The sequence below is a fragment of the Littorina saxatilis genome, linkage group LG11 (assembly GCF_037325665.1).
Source record: "Littorina saxatilis isolate snail1 linkage group LG11, US_GU_Lsax_2.0, whole genome shotgun sequence".
NCBI classification, from domain to species: domain Eukaryota; kingdom Metazoa; phylum Mollusca; class Gastropoda; order Littorinimorpha; family Littorinidae; genus Littorina; species Littorina saxatilis.
The window spans coordinates 28,912,247-28,927,094 of NC_090255.1; the positions used below are offsets into that span (position 1 = coordinate 28,912,247).

Here is a 14,848-nt window from a genome sequence, read left to right on the forward strand (position 1 = left end):
CTCCAGAAATCGGAGTCAAAAGTTCCGCAACCGGCAGACAAAACAAAAATGCAAATGGCGGCATGCGCTTGAAACACAGCGCTCTGCCTACAGTAGGTTGAGACAACAAAAGACCCCAGAAATCGGAGCAAAAAGTTTCACAACCCAAAAATAATCAAGCAAAAGAAGGCAGGCACCTAAACAACGGTGCTCCTACCTGAAAGCGCCAAGTTGACGAAGTGCAAAATTCCAACAACAATTACAAAATGCAAATGGCGGCCGGCACCGGCTAACAGTGCCCTGACCGTTATAAGCCAAGTTGAGAAGAACAAGAAACTCCGACAAGTTAGAGTCAAGTTCCCCAACAAAATACACTTTGCAAATGGCGGCAAGGCAAAACAAGATAAACAAGAAAGATCTCACCGTAGTAGAGGCAAGAAGCGTTCAGACTTCAAAGGGTCAACGGCCTACCGTGGCAGGCCAGCGGCTGAAGAAAACAGCCAGAGTGCAAACACGTCTATTCGCTAGCGTGTTGAAGAAGGGAATAACTATACCGGCAGTATGTCCAGCGCATGCGCGGGCAGCCGGTGGGGGGAGGTAACTCCCGGGACCCGTTGTCAAGGGTTTGTTTTGTTTTGGGAGTTATCTCCCCCTGTTACCAGGGTCAGTGCTTCAATGTCTAACGCATCAAACTGAAGTTAATGCTATTTATGTGAGTTGTAGTAAGAATATGTTATTTAATCTCATGTCAAATTGTATAAAGATCGGTCCAGTAGTTTAGTCTGAATCGCTCTACACACACACACACACACACACACACACACACACACACACACACACACACACACACACCACGACCCTCGTCTCGATTCCCCCCTCTACGTTAAAACATTTAGTCAAAACTTGACTAAATGTAACAAGTCGCGTAAGGCGAAAATACAACATTTAGTCAAGTAGCTGTCGAACTCACAGAGTGAAACTGAACGCAATGCAACGCAGCAAGACCGTATACTCGTAGCATCGTCAGTCCACCGCTCATGGCAAAGGCAGTGAAATTGACAAGAAGAGCGGGGTAGTAGTTGCGCTGAGAAGGATGGCACGCTTTTCTGTACCTCTCTTCGTTTTAACTTTCTGAGCGTGTTTTCAATCCAAACATATCATATCTATATGTTTTTGGAATCAGGAACCGACAAGGAATAAGATGAAAGTGTTTTTAAATTGATTTGGAAAATTTAATTTTGATAATAATTTTTTTATATATTTAATTTTCAGAGCTTGTTTTTAATCCAAATATAACATATTTATATGTTTTTGGAATCAGCAAATGATGGAGAATAAGATGAACGTAAATTTGGATAGTTTTATTTTATAAAAATGTTTTTTTTTTTTTACAATTTTCAGATTTTTAATGACCAAAGTCATTGATTAAATTTTAAGCTAACCAAGCTGAAATGCAATACCGAAGTCCGGGCTTCGTCGAACATTACTTGACCAAAATTTCAACCAATTTGGTTAAAAAATGAGGGCGTGACAGTGCCGCCTCAACTTTCACGAAAAGCCGGATATGACGTCATCAAAGACATTTATCAAAAAAATGAAAAAAATGTATGGGTATATCATACCCAGGAACTTTGATGTCAAATTTCATAAAGATCGGTCCAGTAGTTTGGTCTGAATCGCTCTACACGCACGCACGCACGCACACACACACACACACACACACACACACATACACCACGACCCTCGTCTCGATTTCCCCCTCTATGTTAAAACATTTAGTCATAACTTGACTAAATGTAATAAAAAGCAGTAATCCCTCGCCCACAAATAATTTGCAGGCAATTTTCAACCCCTACCCCGTAAATTCCGGGTAACATAAGTGTGTTTACGAACATTCAATGACCTTCACCCTTACACCACCCTTACACCACGATTTACAAAAGGGTTTTTAAAATAAAATAAAATTGTATAGGCATAGATAAAGGTGTCCACCAAAATACCCGTGTGACTTGGAATAATAGGCCGTGAAAAGTAGGATATGCGCCGAAATGGCTGCGATCTGCTGGCCGATGTGAATGCGTGATGTATTGTGTAAAATAAAAAAAATTCCATCTCACACGGCATAAATAAATCCCTGCGCCTTGAATATGTGCGCGATATAAATTGCATAAAATTAAAATTAAAAAATAAATCCCTGCGCTTAGAACTGTACCCACGGAATACGCGCGATATAAGCCTCATATTGATTGATTTATTACACAAGGATCTAATAAACATATGAACATCATGTCCAATGGCAAAAAGTACAAACACAGGTTATTTGGAAGACCTAACCATTTTACTTTAAAGCCATATGTACTCGATGACTATACACGCTAATTGCTTTACCAACAGCTGGAGACATGCTAAATTAAGTTCCCTGCAAAATATTGTGGTCTAGGACCCCTTCAATGTTGAGATATGTTAATTTTCATTTTGATCTGGATCGTCCTATTTATAGATTTGCCAACAGAGGTAGCGTTGACGCAAGGGAAATAACTCCGCGTCTTTGTTTACATCCAAAGTTTTTGAGACTCTAAAACAAGCTGTAATGCATGTATATGGTCCGCGCATGGCGACATATCGTCATTACATGGTCTTATGGTGCATTTGACATCGATTATGGGCAAACTACACTTTGTAAACACGGGAGCGCGTACATATGCCTTTAAGTTTTCGTACATAAGTGTGTGCGAATTTCAAAGATGACAGCGGGCACACCGGCACACACACACACACACACACACACACACACACAGACGCACAAACACACACACACACACACACACACACACACACACACACACACACACACACACACACACACACACACACACACACCACGAGACTGGAACATGTCGGCTAAGAACACCTACCGTGGCTTGTGTGGAACTTTCCGGATGGCTGCATTGCCCAGACTCACACAGTTCAATGCCTGCATCAGATACAGAAGGGCACCAATTACATCCAGTACATCTGTGCTGGCCGTCATATCTGGCTCTTGCATTAAACATAGCATGCTTAATGCTTTAAACTAAAGACTGAGTATTATATTTCTAGACACAATGTTATTCAAAATGATATTACCCGCAAAGAAAAACGCCCTGAAATCACCACAAGATCTATACGCACCAAACATCGGGAATACTATTGTGAGGGAATAGCCTTACAGCCCACGTAATAATGTTCAGTGTGCGTGCGCGTGTTTGAGTGACTTCATTGGTACGCATGCACTTGACGCCATCTTTTATGTGACGTAATTTACGACGCACGATGCTAGCTTTTAGAACAGCTTAGCACTGACGCTTCAAGCAGACGTGACTTTGTAGCAGACGACCAGCTGCTAATCTGTTAGTATCGATGTGCGGGAGTTGTTTGATAAAATGATAAGTTTCTTTAGGATAATAGTCGCTTACGGACATGCTTGTTTAACGACGATTAGCGGAAAATAGAGTAGTATAAATTGAAGAAGAAGCCGGATTATTTGCCGGAAGTAAGTGATTCAGGGTCAGAGTTCACTGTAGCGCATGATTATGCGAAATAGTCCAAAGATTTGAGGTCTATATAATGTTTTGGATTTCAAGTGCGCGGCACTCTTTGTTAATCGGGAGTCACCTAATCTTAACTTCAAACTCTTTGTTAATCGGGAGTCAGTAATTGTAACCAGACTTTTTGTTAATCGGAAGTCTTACTTAATCAAATTCTTTGTTAACCGGGAAAAGTAAACCTTAGCCGACTTCTTTGTTAAACGGAAGCCGGCCTTCATTACTAACCGTAAGGATTTAATTGCTTAGATCTGTTGTTTAATCATTCTTTGTGAACTAGGAACCTTGCAGTCTACACTAAATAGCTCCTTGTCAATCGGGAGTTCTGTTATAACGCTTGTATAAATTCCTTGCCAATCGGGAATCTGATAGTATCTCATGCACTAAATAGCTCCTTGTCAATCGGGAGTTTTGTTATAACGTTTGTATAAATTCCTTGTCAATCGGGAATCTGATAGTGATAGTATCTCATGCACTAAATAGCTCCTTGTTAATCGGGAGTTCTGTTATAAAGACTTTAAGTCTGAATAAGTTCCTTGTCAATCGGGAACCTGATAATCACCCCCCTTGTTTAAATGACAGTCAGCGACAGTACTGAGACACGACAGAAATAGTTGTGAAGTGACGAGTCTGCGTGAAAGTGACGATGTTTTGATTTCATGCACTTGTAGAATAAAAATGATGTTTTAAACTGTACAACCACGGTGTGGGCTACATTCGTTGCAAGAGAGAGGCCGTTGGCCGTATGATAGCTGAAAACTAGAGTCTACTGCATCGGGGATAAGAGAGGGAAACGGGAAATATTCTTACACTCAAAACAAAACACAACGCGAGGTCAAACAACATCACGAGTAATAAGAAACATCCTGCACAATCCCCTGGCAGCCCCCGGTTTTAATCAAATCTGCCACATTAAATGGTGACCGTGCACCAGGATTTTAACAAAGTTAGTAGATCTAGTAGAAGTAAATTTAACGGTAGCCCAGATAGCCCAGACCGTGGTTGAGAAAGTGAAAAAAATAAAAAAATAAAAAATAAAAAAAGAGAAAGAAAAGAGAGGAAACGCCTCCAACTGTGTTTGTTTTCGAAGGACGTCGAAAAACAAGGTAAGAAAGAAACATTTTTTCATTGTATTTGCTACATTGTTGCTATACGTGTGTACGATGATTTGAAGTGGGATTGTTGCTATTTTGTATGACGTAGGTTCAGACAGGATTTGAAATGTGTTGGCTTATTATGAAATAAGTTCTGTTACATTCCCATTTATGAAGTTGATATAGTTCATGTTAGTGGAAGTTCGGCGAAGGTTTCGCAAAGATTGAATTGTTTTGAACAAAAGAAAGATGGGTATTTTGTCAAGACTAGGGCAAGTCGTGAGCGCTCTCTCACCAAGTTTTCTTACGGCTAAGGGTTCGATGGCAAGGAGAGAAGAAAGAGAAATAGAAATGGAAGACAGTTACCTTCGGGGAGGTCAGACTAGGTGGTCAGAAACACCACGAAGATATAGGTATCCATCACAATATCCAGAGAATGAACAGAAAGGCGAAACGTACATGTCTTTTGACTCGGGGTACGATGTTGAGCGCGAACAGGCCGAGAACGGTCATGCGCATGCTTATGCAGGTCGGGGTCAAGGGTCAGCCAATCATAGGGTAGATGAGGGAACACGTTGCCCAGGTCTATTCATAGAGAGGGAAAAACCCTACCAACATACCAGCAGGAAATCGATTCAGGCCGATAAGTACGATGGTACCTCACTTGATTTGAATGACTACCTAGAACATTTTGATGGGGTGTCGACTTGGAATGAGTGGACAGAAGAAGAAAAGGGGATTCAATTGTCGTTGAGTCTTAGAGGGGCTGCTCAGCAGGTGTTGGGGTATTTGCAACAGGAAGAAAAGAGAGATTTCGTTGCGTTGACCAGCGCGCTGGAAAAGAGGTTCAGTCCTAAAGAGAGAGTGATGTCGTACAGGTGCGAGTTTCGCAACAGAAGACGTAGAAAGCAGGAAACAGTTGAGGAGTATGGGTTTGCACTCTGTCGCTTGGCTACCAGGGCTTATAGGGACATGGAAACTGGGGCAAGGGAACTCATACTGATAGAACAGTTTATTGGTGGATTGTCGGAAGAGGCTCTCAGAGAGAGGGTGCAGTTCGGACACCCCAGTACCCTAGACGAAGCAGTGTCGCTAGCCGGGGAATACGTAGCTTTCAAGAATAACGGGTTTCCCGAAAAGACGTTGAAAAAGCCCGAGGACGCTGGGTCAGCGATCCGATACGTAGGAGGAGGGGATGGAAAGAAAGAGGAAAACGCAAACGAAGAAGACATGAGTAGAAAAGTGGACATGTTAGAAAAGAAAATAGAGGAGTTGTCGAGAGGCAGGGCACGGAAGCCCGAGACAGGTAGCTGTTTTGTTTGCGGTGATCCCCAACATTTCGCTCGTCAGTGTCCTAGAAAGAAGGAAAGACAAGGGGGATGGGTACAGCCAAGGGGGAACGCTCAGTCAGCGCCGTTAAACTAGATGGGGTTGCGTTCGAGGCCAAGAACACAGCCCACCGTGGAAATGTAAAGGCCAATCAAGATAGGGAGGAACAACCACCCGTGAGAGTAAGCATAGCTGCAGGCGCCTGTTGGCTAATACCGGTCGAAGTGGGCATGCAAAAGATAGAGATGTTGGTCGATACAGGGGCAGGCATGACTATTCTCTCGGCGGAAGTTTTCGAAGCAATGGGAGATAGGAGACCCAAGCTTAACCCAGTTAGCAATCGTTTGAGCATGGCAAACGGCGATCCTTTGGGAGTTCAGGGAAAAGGCCGATTCTCTATGAGCATCGATGGGCAAAAGTTCAGGACCCAGATGATAGTGGGAGAGATCAAAGGTGCTCAGGGCATACTGGGGATGGATTTTCTGAAAAAGAATGCTACCTCTCTTGATTTTGGTAAGGGTACCTTGCATATTCACGGCCGGGCGGTGCAGATGATCAGTGAAGCGAGTCAGACGTGCGCTAGGGTTAAGGTCACGGAATCAGTGAACATACCCCCCAATAGCGAAAGGTTGGTCAGGGCCATGGTAACGGGAGATTGGACAGGAAAACGGGAGGGACTCATAGAACCCCTACGTCAGGCTAACAAGCACCCGGGTATGGAGGTGCCTAGGGCGATGGTATCTGTCGGGAGCGAGGGAATTTACGTTCCGATTTCGAACTTTTCTGAACATGAGATGCATCTAGAAGGGGGAATGATGGTAGCCTCTATTCAAGCAGTAGAGCAGGTGGAAAACAGGAGAATTCAGAAAGAGAGTCACGATAGTCGGGGAGAGAAAGATGGTGTGGGGCTATCAGCGCCATTGACAGACATGATGGGAAAGGTAGACAGGGGAGTGAGCGCCCCAACCAAAGAAAAGTTACTGGGTTTAGTGAGTGAGTTTCGAGAAGTCTTTTACGAGACCACAGGGCAGTTAGGACGGTCCGGAAGGACCAAGCACGAAATCAATGTGGAAGGAAACAGACCAGTCAAAATCCCCCCTCGTAGACCCCCCATAGCGCAGAGAGAGGTGATCGAGGAAGAGGTGAGGAAAATGTGTGAAGCGGATGTGATAGAGCCAAGTGAAAGCCCTTGGGCTGCCCCCGTGGTTCTAGTGAAGAAGAAAGACGGTAGCGTACGTTTCTGTGTTGATTTCAGAAAGCTCAATGCGTTGACAAAGAAGGACGCTTATCCTCTGCCTAGAATAGACGAGTCACTCGATCTCTTGGCGGGTAGCAAATGGTTTTCTACCTTAGACATGGCACAGGGCTATTTCCAAGTTGAAATGAAGGATAGTGACAAGGAAAAGACAGCTTTCAGTACGCATGTGGGTCATTACCAGTTCAAGGTGTTGCCTTTTGGCTTGTGCAACAGTTGTTCGACCTTTCAGAGACTCATGGAGTTGACGCTCCAAGGAGTGGGTTTCGACAGGGTGTTGGTATACGTGGATGACATAGTGGTTATGGGAAAGAGCGAGGAAGACCACCTAGAAAATCTGAGGAGGGTATTTCAGAGGTTCCAGGGGGCGAACTTGAGGTTGAAGGCTGCTAAGTGTCAGTTGTATCAAAAGGAAGTGTCCTTTCTCGGGCATGTGATCTCTGAAGAAGGGATAAAGTGTGACGAAGCAAAGATAGAGGCAGTCAGAGATTGGCCTACTCCCACTACGGTGACGGAGGTTAGAAGTTTCTTGGGGCTAGCCTCGTATTACAGGAAGTTCATTAGAGACTTTGCCGACAAGGCAGTGCCTCTCACGAGTTTGACCAAGAAGCGAGCTATCTTTGTATGGGGTGACGACTGCCAGAGGGCATTCGAGCAGCTTAAGGAAGCATTGATCATGGCCCCAGTGTTGGCTTATCCTCGTAGAGAAGGAACGTTCGTGTTAGACACCGACGCATCGGGATGGTCAGTGGGAGCAGTGCTTAGCCAGGTACAGGATGGGGAAGAGAAGGTGATTGCTTATGCTAGCAAAACTCTATGTCCCAGTAGGCGTAGGTACTGCGTCACGTATCGCGAGCTATACGCAGTGGTCACGTTCGTGAAACACTTTCGCCATTACTTGGCAGGGAGGAAATTCCTCGTACGAACCGACCACAGTTCATTACGGTGGCTTAGGAATTTCAAGAACCCAGAGGGTATGGTCGCCAGATGGATAGCTACGCTAGACTCATATGATTTTGACATGGAATATCGCAAAGGCACACTACATGGCAATTCAGACGCAATGTCACGCAAGCCTTATCGTGCATGCAAAAGAGACAACTGTTCAGAGTGCGTAGGCGAGAGCACGCATGTGCACGTAGTGAAACAAGATGCAAAAGAGGGAGAAGGCGGGTCAAACACCGTAACCCCTGCCGAGGTTGTTCAAAGAACAGGCATAGACGGAAATCAGGTTACTCAGAGTAAATCTGCCCAGCATGAAGCAAGGGACGTAACTGGGGTATCCGTCGCAGAAAAAGGACGTGAGGAATCGCCTCCCGTTAAACACCAAATGGTTACTCGCTCTCAACATAAAACAGGGGAAGGAAAGGAAAAGCGGGATGGTCAGGGAAGCTCTCAGAGTAAATCTGCTTCGTGGGACGAGGATGAGTTTGTTTTGGCACCTAGCGAGTTTTGCCTTCCACCTGGGTACTTTGTGGGCACAGGGGAATCTCTAGAGAAGAGTCTAGGAGAAGGTTCGTGTCCGCAGGGTGACGTTTCTGTTCACTCGGAAGGGGAAGCAGGAACGGGGGTAGCTACGGGTACTATCGGGTCGCCTGAGGGGTCCCGAACCCATAGTGAGGTACCCGGCACACATGATCTCGTGAGAGAGATTGAGTCCGGGGAGGGCGCCTACTCCGCTGCGGCGGACGGGGCAGCCGAGAGAAGTGAGTCAGATCATTTGGAATGTTTAGAGGGGCTACGAAGCGATTGGTCCGATAGTTGGACAACGGAGGAGATAAGACAGTGGCAAACAGAGGACCCGGTGACGCGGGTGGTCATCGAGTTGATCAATAGCGGAGTTGAAAGGCCACGCGGGAACGAAGCATCTCAGTATAGTCAGGCGGTCAAGTCGTTGTTGAACTTGTGGGATAACTTGAGGGTGATAGAGGGAATACTTTACCGACGGATTGCGGCCGTGGGTACTGGTGAACCTCGCACGGTGCTAGTAGCACCTTCAGCAGTGCGTTACCGCATTATGAAAATGACACATGACGTTAGATCGTCTAGTCATTTTGGACGTGACAAAACGTTGTCTAGAGTCAAACAAGTGGCCTATTGGCCAGGGATGAATAGTGATGTTGCGAGATGGTGTGCGGAATGCATCCCTTGCGCGAGAAAGAAACCTGGTCCTGGGAGGGGGAAAGAACCATTACAACACGTAAACGTGGGATCCCCTATGGACAAAATAGCCATTGATATTGTAGGCCCTTTGCCGATGAGCAATCACGGTAACGAGTATATCATGGTAGTGACAGACTACTTTACTAAGTGGGTGGAGGCCTACCCCCTAGAGAATCATACGGCCCAGACAGTGGCCGATAAGCTGGTCACAGAGTTCATAAGCCGGTTTGGCATTCCTAATTCCATCCATACAGACCAAGGGAGGGAATTTGAGAGTGTGCTGTTTGGATGCATGTGTGACTTACTGGACATTGACAAGACAAGGACTACGCCTTACCGACCGCAAAGCGACGGACTCGTAGAAAGGTTTAACCAGACGTTACAACAGCTGTTAGCCATCTTGGTTAATGAGCAACGGAGTGACTGGGACGATCACATACCTTTCGTTCTTATGGCCTATAGAGCTTCCCAGCAGCAGTCCACTAAGTGTTCCCCTAACCTGCTAATGTTTGGGCGTGAGGTCACTCTTCCTATCGGGATGGTCGTGGGTCCGGCCCCGGGGGAAACGAAGAGGGATTGCCCTAGCCAATATGTGGAGTGGTTACGGGAAGGGTTGGAGCGGGCTTTTGAGTTCGTTCGAGAGAACGTGAAGAGTAGCGCCAGTAGGCAGAAAAAGTCCTATGACAGGAACTGTAAAAGAAGGAACTATGAAGTAGGGTCCCTGGTGTGGAGGTGGTACCCCCCCAAGGCCAATCAGAAGTTAGGCACCGGGTGGACGGGTCCCTACCAGGTTATGGCGGTGAAGGGTTACAGTTCCGTGCTCTTGCAGTATAAAGAGGGGTGTCCCTCTGTGTGGGTGCATAAGGATGACCTTAAACAATACAGAGGAGTAGAGAAGGCCTAGGGATTAAGGGGCAAGGGGATGGATTTCATAATAACCTGCTAACCTGATACCCTGCCAACTGGTTGAAAGAAGAAGAAGATGCCTGCTAACCACCCCGCTGTCTAACTACAAAGAACATTAGTCGCATAACGTCATTGGCTCCCGGTGGATGGGTAATGCGACACCCTCCCCTGCAAAACCGGTGTCACAGCAAGTCCGTAACCTTCTGTGGGTCAGCAATGCCGCCATCATCACTCACCTCTAACCTTCTGTGGGTCAGCAATGCCGCTATCATCACTCACCTCTAACCTTCTGTGGGTCAGCAATGCCGCCATCATCACTCACCTCTAACCTTCTGTGGGTCAGCAACGACGCCATCATCACTCACCTCTAACCGTCTGTGGGTCAGCAATGCCGCTATCATCACTCACCTCTAACCTTCTGTGGGTCAGCAATGCAGCCATCATCACTCACCTCTAACCTTCTGTGGGTCAGCAATGCAGCCATCATCACTCACCTCTAACCTTCTGTGGGTCATCAATGCCGCCGTCATCACACACCTCTAACCTTCTGTGGGTCGTCGACGTCGCCATGTATTCGGCGAACTGAGAAGTTATGACATTTACGAGTTTCGATACTCTTAACCGGCCAGCACGGACAATAATGCATTTAGCTTTAGCGCTGGCTAGGTTAGATAGCTTGTGGTTGAAGTCAGTTCAACCAAAGAGACAATAATTATCGCAAGGATAATGATAAGTTTGCCCGAGGACATTTCGAGGGCAATAGTAAGAAATATTTAGAATGTGTTCGAGATGATCTCTTGCAATTTTATTCAAGTAATTGTTGTTAACAAAATGACATTGAATTTGAGTGGTGGGGATTGTGAGGGAATAGCCTTACAGCCCACGTAATAATATTCAGTGTGCGTGCGCGTGTTTGAGTGACTTCATTGGTACGCATGCACTTGACGCCATCTTTTATGTGACGTAATTTACGACGCACGATGCTAGCTTTTAGAACAGCTTAGCACTGACGCTTCAAGCAGACGTGACTTTGTAGCAGACGACCAGCTGCTAATCTGTTAGTATCGATGTGCGGGAGTTGTTTGATAAAATGATAAGTTTCTTTAGGATAATAGTCGCTTACGGACATGCTTGTTTAACGACGGTTAGCGGAAAATAGAGTAGTATAAATTGAAGAAGAACCGGATTATTTGCCGGAAGTAAGTGATTCAGGGTCAGAGTTCACTGTAGCGCATGATTATGCGAAATAGTCCAAAGATTTGAGGTCTATATAATGTTTTGGATTTCAAGTGCGCGGCACTCTTTGTTAATCGGGAGTCACCTAATCTTAACTTCAAACTCTTTGTTAATCGGGAGTCAGTAATTGTAACCAGACTTTTTGTTAATCGGAAGTCTTACTTAATCAAATTCTTTGTTAACCGGGAAAAAGAAACCTTAGCCGACTTCTTTGTTAAACGGAAGCCGGCCTTCATTACTAACCGTAAGGATTTAATTGTTTAGATCTGTTGTTTAATCATTCTTTGTGAACTAGGAACCTTGCAGTCTACACTAAATAGCTCCTTGTCAATCGGGAGTTCTGTTATAACGCTTGTATAAATTCCTTGCCAATCGGGAATCTGATAGTATCTCATGCACTAAATAGCTCCTTGTCAATCGGGAGTTTTGTTATAACGTTTGTATAAATTCCTTGTCAATCGGGAATCTGATAGTGATAGTATCTCATGCACTAAATAGCTCCTTGTTAATCGGGAGTTCTGTTATAAAGACTTTAAGTCTGAATAAGTTCCTTGTCAATCGGGAACCTGATAATCACCCCCCTTGTTTAAATGACAGTCAGCGACAGTACTGAGACACGACAGAAATAGTTGTGAAGTGACGAGTCTGCGTGAAAGTGACGATGTTTTGATTTCATGCACTTGTAGAATAAAAATGATGTTTTAAACTGTACAACCACGGTGTGGGCTACATTCGTTGCAAGAGAGAGGCCGTTGGCCGTGTGATAGCTGAAAACTAGAGTCTACTGCATCGGGGATAAGAGAGGGAAACGGGAAATATTCTTACACTCAAAACAAAACACAACGCGAGGTCAAACAACATCACGAGTAATAAGAAACATCCCGCACAATCCCCTGGCAGCCCCCGGTTTTAATCAAATCTGCCACACTATAAAGGATTCAAATCTTCAAAAGCTAAAGGAGAAACATTATCCCTGTTTGCTGTCTTGGGTTCTACGTTTTCTTCTAAAAGGAGTGAAACTGACTCTCATTTAAGCGTACTAGATTATACAGATTGGATTTCATTAATCCAGCGGATTTCGTCTGTTAGACGAATGCGTACCAACCATCACTGAATTATGTATGACGATGAACTAAATCGAGACACTTCTGCCAGGACCGTAAGTCATTTGCCAGAAGGCAAAAGCCTTCTTCATCTTAATCCCGTTCCTTTCTTCCCCTTCTTCACACTAATCATCTTAATTCATATGCATAGTTACCGAACCTCTTCTTCTTCTTCTTCTGCTTCTTCTTCTTCTTCAGCGTTCGACGGGTTACTAACCGTTGTCGTGTATGCCATTGCAAGTGTGTCCAAACTAGGGAATATATCTTGGACTTCCGGGTACATTCGCCCGGAATGTATTTCAAAATGATCTTTGAGATAGTATGTGTTTAATCACAACATGAGAAACGTCACTCTGTAAACGTTTAAAACGAGCATTGGAAGACACGTCACCAGAAACTCGACAAAATAGACCTTCAAGTGAACACCCAGACATTTATTGATAAGCGATCGTTTGGTTTTTCACAGTGCAATACTGACTGGGCTATATCAATTATAAGGCATTCGTTTATGTTTTTGTTTGGTGCATACAGCGGTACCTAACTCAAGACAATTAGTTCAGAAACAATATGCAAGGAGCTTTTGAAAACGGGGACTTGTGAGCAACCCAAATGTCTTCTTTCCCTTTAGATGAAGGCATAATATTTACCTTGTCTACGAAAGCGAAAGCCAAGGCAGTCGACGCAGGGAGCACAATTACAATCAGATCCACCAAGAAACTGCCTGTATATGCCCGGTACCCGTGCTCTGTCGCAGGGTCTGCCGCCACCTCCATGTCTTCGCATCTGTTGATCAAACCCTGGAGTATTGGGTTGTGCCTCTGCTGCAAAACAAGCGGCCATGAACGAATCTTGTTACCAATTTGGAACAATGTTGTCAGCAAGACAATCCGCGAGCATTTCAAATCTTGTAAAATTATGGTTACATCTCGAAGAAAGCAACATCAGGGGGAGTTCGTCTCACGCTGAGATATCAATTATTGTGACAAGACCCTGGACAGTTCACCCAGTTGAAACGCAGGCTAAAATGGTCCGATTTACAATGTTTTTGTCTCACCTACCAGGTGATTTCAAAATCACGTCGGTGATGGGCATACTTGCGCGACTGTCTGTCTGTCTGTCTGTATGTCTGTCTCTGTCTGTATATCTAGCTGTGGTTTTTTGTGACTGTTTCTGTCTGTCTGTGTCTCTGTATCAGTACTTGGAAACTCATTGTAACTTGAATTATCTAGGTTGTATTAAAATAACAAGAGTTTTTAGCCAATGATTACCTGCAACATTTCCCTGCTCGCTGCGTGCTACAGCGCTTGTAAGGTCTGCACGTTGCGAAGATTGGCTGGCACCCTCGTCACTTCCCGCTTCTGGCGATGTTGGTCGCTGAGGCGGGGGACCTTGCTGTGGTTCTTCTTCAAGGTCTGCTTCTTCCTCTCTTCTGTCGTTTTCTTGTGATATTTGAGAGTTGTTTGAGTTTGTTGGCGTTACATTTGTGTGTCCAGGAAATGCGATGATCACACTGGCCTGCCAAGACTGCTTACACAAATCTAACAGTCCTTTTGCAAACATCATCGGCTTATCCCAAAAGAGAGATAAATAGGAGTTACCGTTATTATTTTTTGTTTTAAATGCCATTAGGAACTTCTTCTTCTTCTGCGTTCGTGGGCTGAAACTCCCACGATCTTTTACGTGTATGACCGTTTTTACCCCACCATTCAGGCAGCCATACGCCGCTTTCCATTTGGAAAAAAAACCAAGAAATGAAAGCAGCTATCCAAAGATACAAATCTGCCATAATTTCCGGTGCGTTTATGAGTTTATCTGCTTTATTTTGAAATGATTCTTTTCTCCTTCTGTTTTACACAACTCCGTTTGAATATGTTACATGCATGGGTGTGTCTTGTTCTTGCTTCTTTTTTTTTCTTTAAAAAAAATTCACTCTCGTAAGGAATATCACTGGTTCTTCAAAACGTCGAATGACTTTAATGTTAGATTCAAAAACGCTGCGCAGTAGTCATCAATATGTCAACGACGTACACCCGTTTATAAACGATAGAATATGTCTGGACTGGTTGCGTAGATCACAAGGCGTTCACTTTAATCCTAAAACAGAAATAGAAAAAAACAAATTCATCACCAAATGAGACAACGCGCTAATGATCAGGTCAGAGCAACAAAGGAGGTTAAAGGCACAGTAAGCCTCCCGTA

At 44.7% G+C, this 14,848-nt stretch overlaps 1 protein-coding gene and 1 long non-coding RNA gene across 2 annotated transcripts in view; both read left to right on the forward strand.

Annotated features, from left to right (window-relative positions):
- Positions 1–10,625, forward strand: part of LOC138980206 (uncharacterized) — a 272,961-nt gene extending 262,336 nt beyond the window's left edge. Inside the window, exon 6 of the long non-coding RNA XR_011460265.1 lies at positions 8,939–10,625. This is a non-coding gene — a long non-coding RNA (uncharacterized lncRNA). The remainder of the gene's footprint in view (positions 1–8,938) is intronic.
- On the forward strand, positions 3,170–7,735 carry LOC138980205 (uncharacterized). Its single transcript, XM_070353045.1, has one exon. The coding sequence runs from the start codon at positions 4,907–4,909 to the stop codon at positions 6,080–6,082; it is 1,176 nt and encodes a 391-aa protein (XP_070209146.1). The 5' UTR covers positions 3,170–4,906; the 3' UTR covers positions 6,083–7,735.
- Positions 10,626–14,848: the final 4,223 nt, after the last annotated feature.